Genomic DNA, 21519 nt, shown 5'->3' with positions numbered 1-21519 from the left:
ACTTTTTGCTGCTCCTTAGTTTAAGCCAATACTATTTGAATTAGTTGCCATTCCCCAAAGGACAGGTTCTTTCTTCTCTCTGCACCGTGAATTCCTTGTTTTCTCCAGAATATTCTTACTGCGCTTCTTCTCTAACAAGCTCCTATTGAACCCTCAATTCAGTCTGCATCACCTCCGGGGCAGTGGTCTTCCCAGATCATTCTGAATAACAGTGACCTTTGTCTCCTTGAGATTCCCTCTATGCTGAGTCTTTTTTTTTTATATTTTATTGATTTTTTACAGAGAGGAAGGGAGAGAGATAGAGAGTCAGAAACATCGATGAGAGAGAAACATCGATCAGCTGCCTCCTGCACACCTCCCACTGGGGATGTGCCCGCAACCCAGGTACATGCCCTTGACCGGAATCGAACCTGGGACCTTTCAGTCCGCAGGCCAATGCTCTATCCACTGAGCCAAACCGGTTTCGGCATATGCTGAGTCTTTATCACCATCACGTCTTCTGTTGAACCTATGAAATTTGTTATTTGTTAAAACTTGTTTGCCACTTGCCCAATACATAAATTCCTTGAGATCAGGGACCACACCTTGTCTTTGTATCCCTAGCACTTAGCACAGTGATGGGAACACAGTGTGGGCTTAATAAATATTTGGTAAGTGATTAAATGCACAACACGACTCTAATTTCTGTGCTATTTTATTATTCACTTTTATCTAAATTTCTTAATTCAAGGATCTGAAATGTTTTCTCTTCTATCCTTATTCCATGACAATGCTTTCTATTTTGAAGTTCCTCAGCATTTAAATTTATCACATCTTGTACTGAGCTAGGTGGCATTCGCTTTTCGGGTTTGTTTTGAAATTATTCTTTAACCTTTCATTATATGTAGGATCAGAATCTTCTCAAGGCAAGAACGTCGCTTGCACAGTTATTGAAGCTCAAAAGAGTCGATATGTATATAAAGCTCAGGGCATGCGCGTGGGACACTTATTTATTTTTTTGCTTTCCGACTCCTCCTCTTTTTTTGCTTTGGAGCGTGCGCACCGAGAAAGACAAAGGTGGGGAAAGTGACCAAGCAGCCACTCAGACGCATGCGCATCCCTAATGCGTCCAAGCCTGTTGGAGCTCACAGTGAAGTGGGTGTGGTCTGGCCAGAGCAGCAGAAATCCAATCCAATTGAGTGAGCGTGGCCCCTCCCTCCCCGTGATTGGTTAGTTCTCAGTGTTGTGGGGCGGGGAAAGGAAGATATGGGGGTGTTCGAGTGGTGGGGTGGCGAAGAAAGAGCGCCAATCTCCTTCTGCGCAAGCGCTAGTCAGGGACCGCGAGGGGGCGTGAGAGAGCCAAAGGGAGTGTGGTACCTATGAGGCGCTGGTGAGCGCGAGCGGAGTCGCCAGCCTTGACGCCTGCGCCGTGGCCCTTAGGGCCCCGCGCGCGGCGGGCGGGTGCCTCGCGCGCCTGCGCAGTAGGCGGCGGTGGCAGGGGGAGGTGGAGGCCGTGGAGCGGCAGCGGCAGAAGCGGGTCCCGCGACAGAGGCAGCAGCGGGGTGGCGCCGGGCGGAAGCTGAGGTAGACGAAAGCAGCGCGGCGCCGCCCGTTCTTCTCTTACGGGGGCGGAAAACCAGGCCGTGGCGGCGGACCCGGGAAGCGGCCCGGCTTCAGGCCCCCTGGTTCGTTGGCTTGTGGAAAGGCCGCCTGTGGGGCCGGACTGGTTCCCTGCCCCCGGCGGCTCCCCCTCCAGCTCCTCCTCCGGGGAAGCGCCGGGGGCCGGGGCCGGCCCGTCCTCAGACCGCTGCTGCAGCCGTCGTCGGGGGAGTCGGAGGCGGCGGCGGCGCCATGGGCAGCCTGGCCTCCGGGGGAGACGTGGAACCAGGACTGCCCGTCGAGGTGCGCGGCTCCAACGGGGCCTTCTACAAGGTGAGACGGCGCACCGGCCCGGGACACCTTTCCTCAGCCCGCACCCCGGGCCTGAGCGAGGAAGAGGGGGCGGGATCGAGCTGCCGAGCCGAGTCCTCAGAGCCGCAGACCCGGCTCCCACCGCAGCCTCCTGGGGAGACCTCGGAACTTTATCCATCCTCTCCTTTTGGGCCCTTGTGTCACACCTGCCTCACCCCATCCCAGAGAGAACGGACATCAGGGCATCACTGTGCTTGGATTGGCCCTCCCACCCCCCAGGCCCCCTCTGCCCAGTGTCTGCTGACTTTACCTGTGTCCTCGCAGGAGACATGTCTTAGACTTGAATCACATTTTCCCCACAGTCCGAGCACATGGAGAATTCTCTTTATTCTTTTTCTATAGCCCCCTTGGGAAGGCCGTTCTACATTATATCCTTTTATCTATCTTCCTCCAGAGGCCTTTACCTCCTGGCGCTGGAAGGCACCCCACTTTCATCTTATATCTCTGTTCCCGACCCACGGAAGGATAAATTGTCAAAGTCTGTGACATTTGGTTTCTTTGACCTCGGGAACTGTGGATTGTACCAGTCAAGTTGCCTCTTAGCCAGAAGGTGGCATCTTTGCACAAGTATGCCACCCCACCCCTTTATCCGAGAGCTAGCTGGTCTACCCTTCTAAGCCAAGGGTGGGTTTGTCTTCATCATCTCACTTTGATCTCAGATACATTGAAGTCATTCGTATAGTTTCTTCATCTTGAGGAATGTAAGTTTCATATTTAAGGTCTGTAAAAGAGATGGGGGATTCATGAGGATTCCGTTTATCTTCTTAAGGATTTCCACTTCTAGAAGACTTACGGCCAACTCTCCCAGTTTGGGAATCTGATGTAGTCTTTTTAAAAAAATAATTTATTTTTATTGATGTCAGAGAGGAAGGGAGAGGGAGAGAGAAACATCAATGATGAGCGAGAATCATTGATTGGCTGCCTCCTGCACACGCACTGGGGGTCGAGCCTGCAACCCAGGCATGTGCCCAGCCCTGACCGGGTATCAAACCGTGACCTCCTGGTTCATAGGTCAACGCTCAAACACTGAGCCATGCTGGCCGGACTGATAAAGCCTTTTTTGAAGAAGGGGACTATCTTGCCCTTTCCCAGGATTTGGTTCTTTAGAACTTCTTTCACTACTACCTTCTTTGTCCTGAATCCACTTTCTAGGACATTTTTTTAACTTTTAGATTAAGCCAGAAAGAGACTCCTCTTGTCTCAGGATTTTTTCTTTGTGTGACTTGTTATTTTGAAACATTTTGGACTTTATGCTTGGAATTATGCTCAGGCTTTTGATTCCTGTCTTATTCTTTTATTTTACCCTGAGGAGCAAGAGCAGAGATATCTCCTGATAACATCACTTGTGAGAAGAGCTGCATTTCCTTCACTTCCTCTTAAGCCTTTATCCCATAATAGAACTCTCCACCTTCATGCCCTTGGAAATGACTTTCTCCAACTCCTTCCCTGTGAAGTCATATCTTACCATGGAAAGGGTCTCCTGTTGCCCTTGGAATGGAAGGTTTCTACCCCAGCTTCAATTGATAAGTTCAGCATAGTCATTCTTTACCCACTCCAAATGCCTATTTCTCTCTTACTACCCTCACCAGATTTCTTTTTTTAAGATTTAAAAAAATTGATTTTTAGAGAGAGAGAGGGAGGGAGAGGGAGAGAGAGAAATATTGATGTGAGAGCGAAACATTGATTGGCTGCCTCCTGCACACCTCTCACAGGGGATCAAGTCCGCAACCTGGGCATGTGCCCTGACCGGGAATCGAATCAGCAACCTTTCGTTGCATGGGTCTATGCTCAACCACTGAACTATACCAGCCAGGCCATATTTCTTTATATTTAATGCCTGTGGGTACCCATATTTATCTGTCTTATTCTCTCTTTAAGTCTTTGCCTTTTTATCCTGATATTTCTATATTCCTATGTAATCCCCAGGAACCACCTTATTCAATGTCTGAAGGAAGCTCCCAGCTGATCTCTTGTCATTTTTTTCTGCATTCTTTCTAACTCATGGGACTTTTTCTTCTAGGCTGCCTCCATAGCATTTCTGTTTTCTTTGGCAAAATCTCTAATTCCTTTCTGATTCTGAGAGTACATTTGTCTCATTCTTTTCCCCAAAACTTGCATTACTTTTGTTATAGTACCCGTCCTCATAAGATTTTAGCCCCATTTCCCCCAGTGTCTTATTCTTTTACCTAGGTCTTTCCCACCCCCAGATTCTTAGATTCTTAAATTGAGTCTGAGATCAAGATATGATGTTTGCTTTTGTTCTAGGAAGCATGGGAGCCAAGCACAGCTGGGAAAGATTGGTATCCAGTTCAAATGAACTGTGAGACAACTGGGAAGGGGGATGTTTCCCTGTCTACATACGTACCCAGCAGAAAATCTCTTTTCTGAATCTTTCCCTTTTCTCTTGGTGGCTATGGCAATGGTAGACTTGGGTGAATTGGGGGACAGGATACCTTGAATCAGGGAGTAGAGATTAGAGTTGAGCCAAAGCCAGGTAATGCAGATTTTTTATTCTGGACACTTTAGAATTTTCTGCCCCATGCCTTAGTTAAAAACAACAAAAAATCCCTAAATTCAGACTAATTTTTCTTCAGCTTTCAGTGCCATATACTTACCCATTCTGACCTTGCTACTGATTTAATATTCGTGACTCAGCACACTTTAGTGTGTGGGTCAAGGAGTGTGTACATTGCTTCTGGAACTGTAAATTTGGGAAGGTCCTTTTCTGCTCTCAGAATTTGGTCCTATTTTTGATCTACCATGAAAGAACTGAAAATGTCAGGTTTGGGATCTAAGTTATTTTTGTCAATTCTTTCTTTTCTGTCAGAATTTAATGTATTTTATTCTTTCAGTTATACTCTCCTAAATGAAATATCTGTTCACCTTCCAGGGCACAGTCATCCAACTTTCCAGACCTTCCCTGGAAATCCTAATTCCCATTCTTTTCTCAGCTTCAACACATGGTTTTTACCCAGACCCTTATTGCTTTTCTGCTAGAACTCCCTCTCTTTTCAGAGCCCAGGACTAGAAGATAGGTGGAAGGCAAGATCAATTTCATATCTTTTAGATGTTGAGGAAACTAAAGTACCTAAGAACCTAGGGCTCTTTCTCCTTCTGTATAGTCCTAGGCTCTATTAACCAAAGCCAGGATATGCCATAGCCACTGAATTGAGTTATCCTTTGGAGACTCACCTGCTTATCTTCCCAATGAGCATTAAGCAGAACTGGGATCTCACTGTCTACCACTAGTATATTTGGAGGAAAAAACTAGGGTGATGTTGGTGGAATTAAGGAGCAGAGACTGGAATGAAATATGAATGGAGTTAAGGTAAAAACTTGGAGAATGTTTGAAGGAAAAAGACCCTGGAAATAGAAGAGTAAATGACATTTGGTTGAATTGCTGAGTAATGTGAGGGAAAACTCCATTCTGAGTTCTACATTTCTGCTTTGGGGATCATGGTAGCTAGAAAAACCAGGGTGTCATTGCTACCTCCACCTGAGGGTCAACTCTGATATGTTGGAGAAGAATTGGGTTAGAACTTTAGGCATATACTTTGTGAATAGGTATATCTAGGCGTGGTTATCTCTTTACAAAAGAGGTAGGCAAGTAATTTTCTTCTATCTCTTCCACTCCTTTTATCTCACCCCTAAAATGTTTTGAGAATAGCTAACTCTTTATAAACTATTTCTAAAGCTTGGAGATAAACATTTTGGATAAAGAATTGAATGAAGTCAGCTGAAGAGACCGGTTGATGTTTCTAGAAGTCCAGACGCATCCTTATAAAGGGGGAAAAGAAGAGGGAAGGGATACAGTATTTTTTAAAAATATATTTTTATTGATTTTTCAGAGAGGCAGGGTGAGGGAGAGAGAGAGATACATCAATGATGAGAGAGAATCACTGATCGGCTGCTTCTTGCATATCCCCCTATTGGGGATCAAACCCACAACCCAGTCATGTGCCCTTGACTGGAATCGAACCCGGGACCCTTCAGTCCGCAGGTTGACGCTCTATCCATTGAGCCAAACTGGCTAGGGCGTGATACAGTATTTATTTATTTAATATATTTTATTGATTTTTTACAGAGAGGAAGAGAGAGGGATAGAGAGTTAGAAATATCGATGAGAGAGAAACATCGATCAGCTGCCTCTTGCACACTCCCTACTGGGGATGTGCCTGCAACCAAAGTACATGTCCTTGGCTGGAATCGAACCTGGGACCTTTCAGTCTGCAGGCCAACGCTCTATCCACTGAGCCAAACCGGTCAGGGCCGGGATACAGTATTTAAAATTTATTTTTTTTAGTGGATGACGGAGGAGGAAACTTAAGGAGCTAAGAGAAGAACTGAAAAGGAAGAGGGACTCAGGCAAGTAGTGAGGAATAAAAATGCTTCAGAAGACTTGAATGGGGAATAGAGGAGTGGGCATTGATGGAGCTGAATGAAGAGTAGAAAAGACGTTTCTGGGGAAGGGAATGGCAGAGAAAGTTAAAGCATGGATAAGGAAGGGGCCAGATAGTACCAGTAGTACTAATGCCTTGGGCAGCGGTAAGGTTCCATAATAAGATCCAATCTGAAAGAAGAGAAATGGCTTGTATTAAGAGTGAAATTTAGCCCCACAGGTGTGGCTCAGCAGTTGAGCGTCCACCCAGGAACCAAGAGATCACCCATTTGATTCCTGGTTAGGGCACATTCCTGGATTGAGGGCTCAATCCCCATTGGGTGGGGGGCGGGCGGGGGCGGCATGCAGGAGGCGGCCAACCAATGATGTTTCTCTCTCATTGCTGTTTCTATCTATATCCCTCTCCCTCTCTCTAAAATCAATAAAAAATATATATATTTTAAAAAGAGTGAAATTTAGGTGAAGATTTTCCCACCATAAGGAAACAGCAATATAATAAGTGTTTATGATTGACCAGTTCTGTGAGGTGGGAGTGATACAATGTGTGTTTTTGGTGTTTTCTCTCCTAATGTTTTGTCCTTAGCTGCAAAGTTTAGGAATAGCCTTTTGAACCCCCTAATTAAGAAAAAAATATTTCACTCGAGGATGTTTTCATTGATTTCAGAGAGAGAAAGAAAGGAAAACATTGATGTGAGAGAGAAACATTGATCAGCCTGAAACCTGCGTATGTGCCCTGACTGGGAATTGAACCTGGGTCCTTTCAGTGTATGGATGATGCTCTGAGTCACACCAAAGCTGGAACCCCCTAAAATTTTTGTTTTAAATCCTTACCTGAACACATGCGTAGAGATTGGAAGAGAGAGAGAGAGAGAGAAAATGAGAATCAATCAGCTGCGTTCTGTATACTCCCAGACTGGGGGTTAAACCTGCAACCCATGCATGTGCCCCAACCAGGAATAAAACTGGCAATCTTTCAGTGCACAGGAGGACACTCAACCAACTGAGCCAGTCCAGCCAGGCTGAATCCTCTAATTTTTTTAACTGCTTTATTGAGGTATAATCAGCGTACAATGAAGTACATATATCTAAATTGTACAGTTTGTTAGGTTTTAACATATGTATAGATATAAATATATACATATATGTGTGTGTGTGTGTGTGTGTGTGTGTGTGTGTGTATAGAAGTAGAGGCCTGGTGCACAAAATTTGTGCTCCGGTAGAGTCCCTAGGCCTGGCTGGCAATCAGGGCTGATCTGTGGGGTGACTGGCAGGGTGATTGGGGCCCCTACTCACACCTGCCTTGGCCTGGTGCCACCCGCTCACCTGCTCCATCATCCTGCCACGGTCCTGCTCTTGTCAGGGGTCATTGGGACCGGCAGTGCCTTCACTGCTGCCCACTGCTGGTGCCACGTTGCTGACACCCGTCATGTTCCGCGCCACCCCCTGGTGGTCAGCGCATGTCTAACTCCCGGTCTGTCAAACTCTTGCCCGTGGGGGCAATTTGCATATTAGCCTTTTTTTATATAGGATAATAATCCATTTCTACAATCAGGATAATGAACATTTCCTATCACTCCCACAAGTCTTCCACCAATCACTCATCTACTTTCTGTCATACATTAATTGCATTTTCTGATTATTTTTTTATTTTAAAAAAATTTTAATGTTTTTTATTGAGTTTAGAGAGAGAAACATCAAAGAGAGAAACATTGATTCTCCTCCTGTACGCTCTCTACTGGGGATCGAACCTGCAACCTGGCATATGCCTGACTGGGAATCGAACCAGTGAGTCTCAGTGCATGGAATGATGCTCAACCAACTGAGCCACACTGGCTAGGGCACATTGCCTGATTTTTCACAGAAGTTAAAGGCAATTCACTATAGAAAGGATAGTCTTTTAAACAACTGGATATCTATAAGTAAAAAATGAACTTCGTTATTAATAATCTTGCATCATATACAAAATTTAACTCAAAATAGACGGTAGACCTAAATGTAAAATAAAAACTATAAAACTTCTAGAAGACATAGACATATACCTTTGTGGTCTTGGATTAGACAAAGATTTCTTAGACATGAAACCAAAAGCTCAGTCATAAAATTAAAAATTAATGAATTGGACTTTATAAAAATTAACTGTCCTTAATTTTGAGTATGTGAAAATAGGAAGAGAAGGTACAGAAATTGGGAGCATAGGACACATAGCTTTGGCATCTGCAGTGAGGACATAGAAAGTAGGAGGTAGACCAGCTATTTACTCATCCCTGTTCTTCTCCCTTATCATGATCTTAAGATTGGGGTCTTCTACAAATTTTATTATTCTTTTCAAATGCTTAGCAGTATTACAGTCTAGCATTCAGAAATCTCACATCTCTTAAGTTCTAATTTTTTCTTCTGTAAATTGTGTTTATCATTTTTAATTTTTCCAATGTTCTGTTTATTCTCTTAAGACCTGGGCATCAAGGCACCAAGTGTGCTCAGGTCTCTTGCTGTATTGGGGAGCTAGACCCTTGTCTCTTCTTGGCAGATCCTGATGTCCTCTAGGTGTTCCGGGACAGCCTCACGCTGTCTCATGGGATATTCTTAGCCTTGCTGAATGTTGTTGGTATTTTAATTGAATTCTGGCAAGCTACTCGGCACAACAGAAATCAGACAGATAGGAAGTCCCCTGTGGGAGCCATAGTAGACCACCAGTTTCCAGGCTGGTTTTTGTTTGTTGTTGTTTTTGTTAATCCTCACCTGAGGATATTTTTCTATTGATTTTTAGGCAGAGTGGAAGAGAAAGGGAAAGACAGAGAGAAACTTCTATGTGAGAGAAACACATCAATTGGTTGCCTCCCGCACGCGGCCCGGGTCGGGGAGGAGCCTGCAACCAAGCTCTTTACCTATCAGAATCGAACCGCTGATGCTCTATCCACTGAGCTAAACCAGCTAGGGCTTCCAGGCTGTTTTGATACAAGTGATTTGCCCCCCTCTACTTTCTGTCTCATCTTATTTGTGGATTTTGCCACATCTCTTTCCATGCTGATATCACTCCTTTATCTCTACCTCAATATTCATATTCTTTCTCCAGTACAGCTTTTTTCTGGCCCTATCTTTAGATTGCTTGTGTCCCCATCTAAAACTATATTTTTAAGGGCCTCTCAATGTCTCTGTTCCCTTAATGGCTAAGATGGTGGTAAATTGTTATTTTCTTTTTTTTTACTTTGTTTTAAAATTTATTCTAGGGCTTTGTGAAGGATGTCCATGAAGACTCTGTCACCATCTTCTTTGAAAACAAGTAAGACCTTGGGAATAGAGAATCTAGCATATTAGGTCCTAGAAGGAGAGTGGAGAAGAGGGCGTGGCTGAATCCCATGAGGCATGTAATAGGTAGAGGATAGCCAAGGGTTTGGGTGGGCAACTTTATATGGATCGAAGGAGAGGAAAGGGCTAAAATTTAGTGAGGGCAGGGGGAGCATTTGACCCAGTATTTAGATGGTAGCAAGAGATGGAAGATACCATTATGGAGTAAGGCCTGGGGTTTAGCCTCATCACCAGGGAAGGTAGAAATTGCCCAGCGATTTGAGGCAATAACCTAATCCTGAAGAAATGGGCAACCACATTAGCCTGAATAGCTTTCATATCACCGTTTCATTTGTAGCTGGCAGAGTGAGAGACAAATTCCTTTTGGGGATGTGCGGCTACCACCTCCAGCTGACTATAATAAGGAGATCACAGAAGGGGATGAGGTGGAGGTAAGGTCCATGGAGTCCACCCTTTCTAAATTTCATTTTTCTCACTGCATCACCCTTACCCTGATATCAGTATCCTAGGCTCCTTCCTGGTTGGTTTACTCTCCTTCCTCCCCAAGCTAAGCTACTATATCCAGCCAGGTAGTCTATGGACAAGTGAAATGCAGCAGTTCCCTGCCCATTTCTGTTGTGATCAACCAAACTCTCAGGGAGTTTCCTAGTTTCAGAGGATTATTTACCTTTCATTTATTATAGCAGCATGTAAATTCTAATGCTCTCTGATTTCTAATTAGCAGCTCCTTCCTCCAGTTTCTTTTATCTTGGTTTAAGGATACCTCCCAAGTATTTTAATGCTTATTCCATTCTTGATGTTTGTGGATGGTCTTCAGTATCTTTTTTATTTTTATCTTCCCTTCAGGTTTATTCTCGAGCCAATGAGCAAGAGCCTTGTGGCTGGTGGCTGGCCCGGGTGCGGATGATGAAGGGAGATGTGAGTGATTGTGAAGGCCCTTGGAGAACTGCTGAAACAAATATTTTAGTTATTGAAAGGTGGGAGGTAGAAACTCAGGTCAACCAACAACTTCTCCTTTCTTTCCTTTCATCAGTTCTATGTCATTGAATATGCTGCCTGTGATGCCACTTACAATGAGATTGTCACCCTGGAACGGCTTCGGCCAGTTAATCCCAATCCCCTTGCAACCAAAGGCAGCTTCTTCAAGGTTACCATGGCTGTTCCTGAGGATCTGAGAGAAGCGTAAGTGTTAGGGATGTAGGGAGTAGTGGTGGGCCCAGGCCCTCTTTACAGCTCTCATTTCTGCCCTTATTTCTCCCAGTTTCAGTCTTGTCTATTGTTCCCTTGGCCCTCTAGAGCCCTTCTTGCTCCCAGTTCTTGTTTTTCTTCATCCCTTAAAACGCCCCCCCCCCGCCCCTTTTTTTAATCCTTACCTGAGGATATTTTTTCCATTGATTTTTTTTTTTAGAGAGAGTGAAGGGAGGGTTGGGGGGGGGGGGGAGAGTGAGAGAGAGAGAGAGAGAGAAAGGAGAAAGAAAGAAATATAAAAACAAGACACATCGATTAGTTGCCTCCTGCTCATGCCCCAAATGGGGCTGGGGATGCACCTGCAACCTAGGTATATGCCCTTGACCGGGAACTAAACCCCCGACGCTTTGGTGCGCTCTAACCATTGAACCACCAACCAGGGCTTTCCTGAACCTTTGCCTGCACTCTACACTCTGCCCTCTGAACACTTTTCTCTTTCTCTGCAGCTGTTCCAATGAAAATGTTCATAAAGAGTTTAAGAAAGCGTTGGGAGCAAACTGCATCTTTCTCAACATTACAAATAGTGAGCTTTTCATCCTGGTGAGTTTATTCGTGTAAACCCTTTCAGCAATTTTTCCTTCTCCCATTTTAACTTCTTTGTAGAAATGGAGGAGCTAAAATGTGCTTATATTTATTTGTCAGAGAGGACTTTATTGCTCCTGACCTCTGTGCACCCAGGTAGCCCTACCTTTCCTTAGTCTTCCTTATGTCAGACCTTGAATTAAAAATTTTTTTTTAATCCTCACCAGAGGATATTTTTCCATTGATTTTTAGAGAGAGCAGGAGAAAGAGGGAAAGACAAAGAGAAATATCAATGTGAGAGAAACACATCGATTGGTTGCCTCCTGCACGTCCCCAACCAGGGCCTGAACCGGGGAGGAGCCTGCAACTGAGGTACGTGCCCTTGTCCGCAATCTAACCCGGGACCCTTGGGTCCGCAGGCCGATGCTTTATCCACTGAACCAAACTGGCTAGGGTGAAATTTTTTTTTTTTTAAACCTGGTCCTTATATTGCAGTCTGGGCTGGGACCCTCTCTTGTATATTTAAACTCTAAAAAATAGACTGTACAGTTCTCACCTGTGTCTGCTGCCTAAAATCTCTCCCCTTAGGCACCCAGAGAGTACGCCCATGTGAGGCTGACAATGATTTTCCTCTTCCCTAGCTTTATTTTTTAACTCCCACCCTTGTCCAGAGACCAGACATCCTGATTCCCAGTTGCTGGCTCTCCCCAAGTATGTATTCAAAGTCAGTTTTTAAAAAATATATATTTTTAATGATTTCAGAGAGGAAGGGAGAGGGAGAGAGAGTTAGAAATATCAATGATGAGAGGGAATCATCTATTGGCTGCCTCCTGCATGCCCCCTACTGGGGATCAAGCCCACAACCCAGGCATGTGCCCTTGACCATAATTGAACCCAGGACCCTTTAGTCCGCAGACTGACACTCTATCCACTGAGCCAAACCAGCTAGGGCCTCAGAGTCAATTTTAATGACTTCGTTGGTTTATTCCCAGTCAACCTCAGAAGCCCCTGTGAAGCGTGCATCCCTGCTGGGTGATATGCATTTTCGAAGCCTGCGCACTAAACTGCTACTCATGTCTCGAAATGAAGAAGCTACGAAACACCTAGAGGTAGATTTTGGCTTTACTCTTTACTGCTGTTATATTGCTACTAGAGGCCCAGTGCATGAAATTTGTGCACAGGTTGGGTCCCTAGGCCTGGCCGGTGATCAGGGCTGATTGGAGCCTGCCTTCCCCCTGCTGCCAGCTGCCGGCTGGGGCCTTCCTTCATTCCGTGCCACCCCCTGGTGGTCAGTGCACGTTATAGCAAGCAGTCAAACTCCTGATTGGATAATTTGCATATTAGCCTTTTATTAGATAGGACTAGAGGCCCGGTGCACAAAAATTTGTGTGCTGGGGGGGGGGGTGTCCCTCAGCCCGGCCTGTGCCCTCTCACAGTCTGGGACCCCTTGGGGGATGACCACCTGCTGGCTTAGGCCTGCTCCCTGGGGGATTGGCAGCCCAGCAGCCCTCGGGGGATGTCCACTTGCCAGCGGGGAGCAGACCTAAGCTGCAGTCAGACATCCTTAGCGCTGCTGAGGAGGCAGGAGAGGCTCCCAGCACCACCGCTGTACTGGCAGCCATCAGCCTGGCTTGTGGCTGAGCAGAGCTCCCCCATGTGGGAGCGCACTGACCACCAGAGGGCAGCTCCTGCGTTGAGCGTCTGCCCCCTGGTGGTCAGTGTGTGTCATAGTGACCAGGTCATTCTTAGTCTTTCTGCTGTTAGGATCAGTTTGCATATTACCCTTTTACTATATAGGATAGAGGCCTGGTGCATGGGTGGGGGCTGGTTGGTTTGCCCTGAAGGGTGTCCCGGATCAGGGTGGGGGTCCAGCTTGGGTGCCTGGCTAGCCTGGATGAGGGGCTGATGGCTGTTTTCAGGCTGGTCACACCCCCTTCAGGGTGGGGGTCCCCACTGGGGTGCCTGGCCAGTCTGGGTGAGGGGCTGAGGGCCGTTTTCAGGCTGGCCTGCGACTGAAGCTCCCAGCCTCTCCTTTTTTTCTTTTTTTTTTTTTAATTCTGGGATTTATTTACCTTCTATAATTGAAACTCTGTTGCTGTCACTGGCGCTCCCAGCTCTGAGGCCACGGCTGGCTGAAAGCAGGTATCTGGGGTTTGTTTAGCTTCTATAATTGAAACTTTGTTGCTTTTGGAGCTGTTGCTTTCGGAGCTTAGAGCAGGCCACGGCAGGCAGGGAACCTTGGCTTCCTCCATCACTGGAGCAAGCAAACCTCCTGCTCGTTTCAGCTGCGTGGCTGCCGGCCGCCATCTTTGTTGGCAGTTAATTTGCATATCTTGCTGATTAGCCAATGGGAAGTGTAGCGGAGGTACGGTTAACTACCCTTTTTGTCTTTTATTAGATAGGATAGGATTATTGTCCTCCTCCCTTGTCCCATCCTTTACCCATGCTCTTATGTTTATAGAACACAAAGACGAAGGCCTTTGTGGGCCATTATACCTGATCTGCTGTTTTATCCCAGACTCCTCCAGATGGCAGAGCTCCATCATGTTATAGTACAGTTGTTTACAAACTCTTTTTGAGCCATGGGACTCTGATTAAGTGAAATATACTTACTTGAAAGCACAGGGCATAAAACATCAATCAGAGCAGTGGAGGGGGTGTTTTCTTCTACTGGCATCCCTCAAATTACCTCAGAACCAAAACACTTTGAGGGATATATTTGAGAACCATTTGTACACTGGAAAGACAACTGAACTTGGGATCCTAAGTCTTGCTTTGTCAAATAATTGACCTTTGGCAAATCATTTTATTTTACTGAACTTTTATCTTCATTTGTGACAATGAGGTTAGACTAAAATACAGGGGTGGGCAAAAGTAGGTTTACAGTTGTGACTATGCAAAAGTTATTCATATTATTTGTATTGCAACTGTAAATCTACTTTTGCCCACCATTGTATTTCTGAGAATTGAGCGCTCACATCTTATGATGGTTAGATTTCCTTTTCTTAGGTATTATTCCATTCTGAATGAGTAGGGTATGTGTTTGTGTTTGAATATGCATTTCCATTTATCAAGTAAACTGGTCTTTTTGGGAGCTTTTCTCTCAGCCTGTGCAAATTCTGGATCATGGAAATCTTTCACTTCTCTAGGGATGCTAGTCAGGGCACTGCAGTTAAAAATCTGCCTGGTCGGAGTGGCTCAGCAGTGGAGCATTGATCCAGAAAGCAAGAGGTTGCTGGTTTGATTCCCGGTCAGGGCACATGCCTGAGTTGCAGGCTCGATCCCCAGTAGGGGGTGTGCAGGAGGCAGCTGATTCTCTCTCATTATTGATGTTTCTATCTCTCTCTCCCTCTCCCTTCTTCTCTCTCTAAAAATCAATAAAAATATACTTAGAAATAAGTAAATAAAAATTCACCATTACCTCCAGATAATAAAAACTACATCTGCTTCATTTCTCCATGAACAGGTTTCCTGGTGACAAACGTAGAATATTTAACTCCTCTAGGACTTGGCTGTGTTGATCTGTATGGTAAAGTGTACCAGATAGCTAAGTTAACCATAGGTGCAAGGTCTTAAGAACCAGGACATGCTCTTGGTTTTGAGAAATCTTGTGTTTTTTTAATATATTTTTTATTGATTGCAGAGAGGAAGGGAGAGGGGGTGGGGAGAGAGAGAAGCACCAATGATGAGAGAGAATCACTGATGGGCTGCCTCCTGCACACCCTACTGGGTAGTGAGCCTGCAACCTGGGCATGTGCCCTTACCGGAATTGAACCCGGGACCCTTCAGTCCGTAGGCTGATGCTCTGTCTGCTGAGCCAAACCAGCCAGGGCTTGTGTTTTGTTTTTTAAAATTATTATTAAAATATTGAATATATAAAGGATAATAAAATAATACACCACCCTTGGTATACTTCTCTAGAAGATACTTGTAAATCCAGTTAGATCCTTTCCTCTCCCTCCCTCAGTTATTTTGAACACCCAACTTAGTTATTTTATCCAGCCTTCTCTTCTTGCCTAGTGTAAATCCTTGCTATAACTCAATCTCATCTGTTTTGGAAGCAGGAAGTCATGGATTGTAATTTGGGAATGTCCCCTTTAGATATCTTTCCTATTTGGTGCTTTTTACCTAAGACTCTCTCTTCTAGAATCTTTTTTTAAAAAATATTTTATTGATTTTTTTACAGAGAGGAAGGGAGAGGGATAGTTAGAAACATCGATGAGAGAGAAACATCGATCAGCTGCCTCCTGAACATGCCCTACTGGGGATGTTGCCCGCAACCAAGGTACATGCCCTTGACTGGAATCGAACCTGGGACCTTTCAGTCCGCAGGCCGACGCTCTATCCACTGGGCCAAACCGGTTAGGGCTCTTCTAGAATCTTTCCTGCCTTCCTGTCTTTGTACCCAGGGATCCCACAAAGGACTGGTTAAGAAGTGAAGTAGTATGGTGTTCCATAGGCTCCTTTTATGCTTTTCTTAACCTGTTGCTTTCTGCTCAACTTTTCGGGTTTTATTTTGGGAATTGATATTAGTTTGGTTAAGTAATAGTCATAGTTTCTTATACTTGCATTTACCTTGTGAAAAGTTATCTCTCACCAGTCTTATTTAATCTTCTTGATTGTTTGGGGATGGGGTGGGCCAGGTGTAATCATCTAGCAGATGACAGAATGGAGGCACAGTGTGTGTGTTTTGTTTAGGATCACACAACCAGATAGTGGTAGAGCTAAATCCAGAACTTTGGTGGCTCCAAGCCCAAACTCTGCTCTCATTTTCTCCCCTTTTCCCTAAGCCATTGGTATTTGGAAGGTAGGAGTGGAATTTAAAGTTCCTGAATTTTCTACACAGGTTCTGATGGCAGCACACTCCAGGGTGGTTCTGGCTTGCAAAGCATCAGGTGCCTGGGACAGGTCTTCTGAGATTCCGCCACTATGATTCCTACAGTGTCTTTTCCTTTCAGACCAGTAAGCAGTTGGCAGCAGCATTCCAAGAGGAGTTCACAGTGCGAGAGGACCTGATGGGACTGGCAATTGGGACTCATGGTGCCAACATCCAGCAGGCCCGAAAAGTACCTGGCGTGACTGCCATTGAGTTGGGTGAAGAGACCTGTACTTTCCGCATCTACGGGGAGGTCAGCAAAAGATGTCTGTTTTCTAGATCTCTCAGGGGATACAGAGAAGAGAGGGTGAAGTAGAAGGGAAACCTGAGTCATGTTGATATCCCTCCCTGACTTTGGTGGCAGTAATTTTCCCAAAGATGAAGAGTGGCAGAAAGATTATTGTTTGAGATCCATGTTCTCTGTTTTAGTAATGACTCCCCACTCTTCTTAGACTCCTGAGGCATGCCGGCAGGCCCGAAGCTACCTTGAGTTTTCTGAGGACTCTGTGCAAGTGCCTAGGAACCTGGTTGGTGAGTTGGGGGTGTGTATATATAACAGAGAATACAGTGCGGGGCCAGAAGTGAAATTCTCTAAAGTGGTTCTGGGCTTGGCACCTCCCTATGGACTTTAGTTTCACAAGGACAGAATGATCTATACTAGGAGTGACAAAAATGGAAGAACAGATTTCTAGGGATTGTAATATTTTGTCCTGTGAAAACTCAATAGGAAACTAGATGCAATAGAGTATTAAACAAAATCTACATACAGAAGCTGAAAGACTGTTTATCTTAACTGTTTTGACTCTTCTTTCTCTCCTTAAAAAAAAAAAAGGTCTAAATTCTCCTTTACCCATTCAGGCAAAGTGATTGGAAAGAATGGAAAAGTAATCCAGGAGATCGTGGATAAATCTGGTGTGGTGAGGGTTCGAGTAGAAGGTGATAATGACAAGAAGAACCCCAGGGAGGAGGTATGGGCAATTATGCCTAGAGATGGGTGTCCAGAAGTAGATGGGATTGCTCACAAAGCCATTCTCTGAGGGCTAGGATTTCTGGGAGGGGGCGGGGGGGTAGAGCATTTGTTTCATTGGGCCCTGGCCTGGTAGCTCAGTTGGTTAGAGACTCATCCCCATATGACAAGGTTGTGGGTTGGATCCCATATGACAAGGTTGTGGGTTGGATCCCCGGTCAGGGCACGTACAAGAATCAACGAAGGAGTGCAAAATTGGTGTTTCTTCCTCTCTCTCTCTCTCTCTCTCTCTCTCTCTCTCTGTCTCTGTCTCTGTCTCTGTCTCTGTCTCTGTCTCTCTCTGTGTGTGTGTATGTGTGTGTGTCAATGATCCCATTGGTTGGGCTTCCAGGGGAGATAGGGTAGAGTTAATACTTCCATTTGACTCTCCTAATCCATCTGCCTTTCCCTCTGTTCTCCAGGGAATGGTTCCCTTCATATTTGTTGGCACTCGAGAAAATATCAGCAATGCTCAGGCTCTGCTGGAATATCACCTCTCCTACCTGCAGGTACCCAAGCTAGAAACCTGGGGGAGCAAAGATCTGAGTCTAGCAAGGGGCGAAGACTGCTGGTGGATCAAGTTAGGATTGTGCCCAGTTTGTCTCTGAGTAGAATAGAAACTACTGGGTGGGAATTTGGGGCTGTGGGGTTGGATCCCAGAATATTTTTGTTTAACCAATGCCTGCCTTCTTACATTCCTGAGAGTAAAGATATGTAGGGATGGTTGGGGCAGAGAAGCATGAAAGGAAACTGTTCATTGATCTTAAACTTATTCCTCCTTCCATATCTTCCTCCATTTTTTACCCAACCAGGAAGTGGAACAACTTCGCTTAGAGAGGCTACAAATTGATGAACAACTTCGGCAGATTGGGCTGGGCTTTCGCCCTCCTGGGAGTGGGCGGGGCACCGGAGGCAGTGACAAAGCTGGATATACCACGGATGAGAGCTCCTCCTCCCTGCATACAACACGAACCTATGGGGGCAGCTATGGGGGCCGTGGCCGGGGCCGGAGGACAGGTGGTCCTGCCTATGGTAAGAAAGCTATGGGAGAGGGAGGCAAACAGTGGTGGGGCTTGTGAGGAGAGGCAAAGGTCTGGGTGGAAGATTGAGGAAAGGGTGATGGAGATGACAGTGGCTGGGGGACTGGTGAGTGAGAAGAAGTCTTCCAGTTTGGGGACGGTGATGGACCCTGGGACTGGGCGGGGGGAGTGACTTGATTCAACTCCCTGTGTTCTTTAGGCCCCAGCTCAGACCCATCTACAGCTTCTGAGACCGAGTCTGAGAAGAGGGAAGAGCCTATCCGAGCTGGGACAGGAGATCGAGATCCCCCAACCCGGGGGGAAGAAAGCCGGAGGCGGCCTATTGGGGGCCGGGGTAGGGGACCTCCACCTGCTCCCCGGCCTACTTCGAGATACAACTCTTCATCTATTAGCTCAGGTACTAGTACCAGACAGCTGGGTTCATGAATGTAGGACAAAGGGAAAGTTGGTGGGCACCTGACTCCCAATTCTTCCTTCTCTAACCAGTGCTGAAGGATCCAGACAGTAATCCCTACAGCCTACTGGACACATCTGAACCAGAGCCTCCAATTGATTCAGAGCCTGGAGAACCGCCCCCAGCAAGTGCCAGGCGGCGCCGCTCCCGCCGCCGGCGCACTGATGAAGACAGGACTATCATGGATGGAGGCCTGGAATCTGATGGGCTTAGCACGACAGAAAATGGCTTGGGTAAGGGGTGTTTAAAAATTAGAGCTGGGCAAGAACTGAGGGATGGGAGTTTGGATGCATAATTTGAATATTCCCCTGCCCCACAGAAGATGAGTCCAGACCTCAGCGTCGAAATAGGAGCCGCCGCCGCCGTAACCGCGGTAACCGTACTGATGGTTCTGTCAGTGGAGACCGCCAACCAGGTCAGCTAACACTGGGTACCAGCATCTTTTCTTAGAGCTGAGAGAATGGGATGCCTCCTACCCCTATGATAACCAGGGATTGCGGTTCATTGGGTATCTAGGGGCTGGATACCTGGGTTCCTTCTGAAACTCTTGGTCCTCTGCCTTCCCCAGTGACTGTGGCTGACTATATCTCCCGAGCAGAGTCTCAGAGCCGCCAGCGGCCAACCCTGGAGCGCACTAAACCCTTAGAGGACTCTCTTTCAGGACAGAAGAAGGTAGGCAAGCAAGATGTAATTTACTCCTCCCCCCTTTTTTGTTTTTTAGGGGCAAGGGACACAAGAAATTTCACAAAGAAATCTCTTGCTAAATGGCAGAGGAGACTGTGTCTGATGGAGTTTAGACTATATTTAGAATAGTGGAAAATTTGAAATAAGTTTCCAGGAAAGTTTGGTTCATATTTTATGGGTCCCACTGAGAGTGACTGAGTTCAAGGACCAATCCCTGGGTCACCAGATGCCAGGAGTGCTAGGATGGTAGGGAATGTCATTCCCTGAATTTCTACTGACCACTTTTTCCTCTCCATTTTCTTTCCCACTTTCCCCTCAGGGTGACTCTGTCAGCAAGCTTCCTAAGGGCCCCTCAGAGAATGGGGAGCTCTCCGTTCCCCTGGAGTTGGGTAGTTTGGTGAATGGGGTTTCATAAAACCTCCAGCCTGCATCCCTCCCTTCTCCATCTCGCTTGCTGCCCAACACCATGGCCCTCACAGGCCCGACTGACCTGCGCTGGAGCTGCTCTTATCTAGGGGGGAGGGGGGTGGCACAGAAGCTTGGGTCCCCCCCCCAACCTCCAGGAGCTAGTGGAGGGTGTGAAACAGGGTCATACCCACCTCCCTCTTGTCCACCCTACCCCAGGGTGAGGGGAGCCTCTCCTTCCCCATCAGACTGGATGTGCCTTTATCCTCTAAAGCCCCAATCTCTCTCTGAACACCCCCATTCTCCGCCTTTGGTGCGGGGTGCTTCTTGACCCACCCAGATTTGACAGTTCAGGGGGGTTCCCCTGCTATCCCTCCTACCATCCTGTACCCCCGATTTCTGGGGCCTCATCACTGTGGAAGACGGGGATAGTAAGGGTTTAAGTGGGTGGGAGGCATGGGGAAGGTTTTGGAGTAGAACCAGGGGTGTGTATGAAGGGGGTGACAAGGTCCCCCAGGGGAAGGGGGACCAACCTTATCTGGTGGATGAGAAGGCGTATTTATTTTTCACTGTACAGTATTTAAAAAGAGAATTAAAAAATCCAAACGGCTCTCTGGTTCTTGTGTCTTCCTTGTGCCCAGTTTGGTCCAGCTGTTTTCCTAAGACTGATCTGTCCTGGTCCCTGGACCTTGCCTTCTGTTTCTCAGCATCTGGCTCTAGTGTTCCAGAGATGGTCTACTTTGGGAATTCTGGACAGTCTTAAGGCCTAGGCCCAGGTACCCTCCTGGTCGAGGAGAGTGGCTTGTGTCTTGCTGCTTCTCTCCTCCCCCCAAGTTTGCTGCTGGAGGGAGCTGGGCCACTCCTGTACCTGAGTCACAGCTGGCTAGGTAGGGCTGCCCAAGCTGGAACTGTTCCTGCTAAGAGCCAAGAGCCAAGACTGGCTGCTTAATCGGATTACCTGAGGCCTGGGGCTTGGGCTGGGTCTTGGGCAGAGTGGGACCTTGATGTCCAGCCCTCATTTCCTGCCCTGGAATCAGACCTTTTTTTTCTTCCAGCATCCATGTCACTGATCTCTCAACCCCAGGGGAGTTGTCCTGGGGTTCCTGGCTCCCTGCCTTCAAACTCTAAAGTTTGAAGATAAAATGTGTGTGGAGAAACCTTTGGGGGCTGGAGTTGGGAGAGTTTAAGTTTTCTCACCTGGAGTGGTGTTGAATCACCACCCAAGCACCTGCTGGGATGACTCAGGCAACAAGAATGGCCTGCCTCCCTGTAACTGCCCTGACTTCTTGCCCCAGGGGCAGATTGGGTTTTGAGGGGCACTGGGCACAAGAAAAGGGTTTGGGGTGGGTGTGGGGTATTCCAGTTTGTCCTAGCACAATTGACCCTGGGGCTTTTGATTCGGGTGTTTGCTTCCATTGTGCAAAGGAATTGACTTTAAATTGCCAAAGCTTAAGAAGGGAGGGGAAGACTGCAGAGCTACGGGGCTGGAAGGCTTGACATCTGGGTCTTGGGTGGGGGAGGGGGCGTGGTGCCCTGAGGGGTGTTGGGGGCTGGGAAGAGCAGAATCCCTGGGTCTGCCTAGGTGATGCAGGCGCTCTTAAGGAGGCGCGGCCTGCTGGGAGGGAGTGG

The 21519-nt window shown here is 46.7% G+C and overlaps 1 protein-coding gene across 3 annotated transcripts; it reads left to right on the top strand.

The window, feature by feature from the left end:
* Nucleotides 1-1714: 1714 nt before the first annotated feature.
* FXR2 (FMR1 autosomal homolog 2) lies at nt 1715-20500 on the top strand. 3 transcript variants are annotated; one of them, XM_006105513.3, is made up of 17 exons: nt 1716-1911; nt 9577-9629; nt 9993-10086; nt 10502-10573; nt 10689-10837; nt 11350-11443; nt 12418-12534; nt 16384-16554; nt 16754-16832; nt 17160-17269; nt 17730-17816; nt 18120-18339; nt 18547-18744; nt 18834-19034; nt 19121-19216; nt 19370-19473; nt 19805-20500. In XM_006105513.3, exons 1-17 carry the CDS (start codon nt 1831-1833, stop codon nt 19898-19900), a joined length of 2022 nt encoding a protein of 673 aa, XP_006105575.1. In that variant the 5' UTR covers nt 1716-1830; the 3' UTR covers nt 19901-20500. The 3 variants fall into 3 exon arrangements, with proteins under 3 accessions (XP_023602291.1, XP_006105575.1, XP_023602292.1); XM_023746523.1 differs by lacking the exon at nt 19370-19473 and having other exon boundaries at nt 1715-1911; XM_023746524.1 differs by lacking the exon at nt 9993-10086 and having other exon boundaries at nt 1822-1911.
* Nucleotides 20501-21519: the final 1019 nt, after the last annotated feature.

The sequence above is a fragment of the Myotis lucifugus genome, unplaced genomic scaffold (assembly GCF_000147115.1).
Source record: "Myotis lucifugus unplaced genomic scaffold, Myoluc2.0 scaffold_690, whole genome shotgun sequence".
In the NCBI taxonomy this organism is placed as follows: domain Eukaryota; kingdom Metazoa; phylum Chordata; class Mammalia; order Chiroptera; family Vespertilionidae; genus Myotis; species Myotis lucifugus.
This window is presented reverse-complemented; position numbering and strand designations above follow the sequence as displayed.

Excerpts from the sequence above, each read along its gene's own strand:
- FXR2 (XM_006105513.3), top strand. The coding sequence starts at position 1,831 with ATGGGCAGCCTGGCCTCCGGGGGAGACGTGGAACCAGGACTGCCCGTC. Across the intron at positions 1,912-9,576 it reads CCAACGGGGCCTTCTACAAG|GGCTTTGTGAAGGATGTCCA; the intron begins GTGAGACGGCGC and ends AATTTATTCTAG. Across the intron at positions 12,535-16,383 it reads AAGCTACGAAACACCTAGAG|ACCAGTAAGCAGTTGGCAGC; the intron begins GTAGATTTTGGC and ends TTTTCCTTTCAG.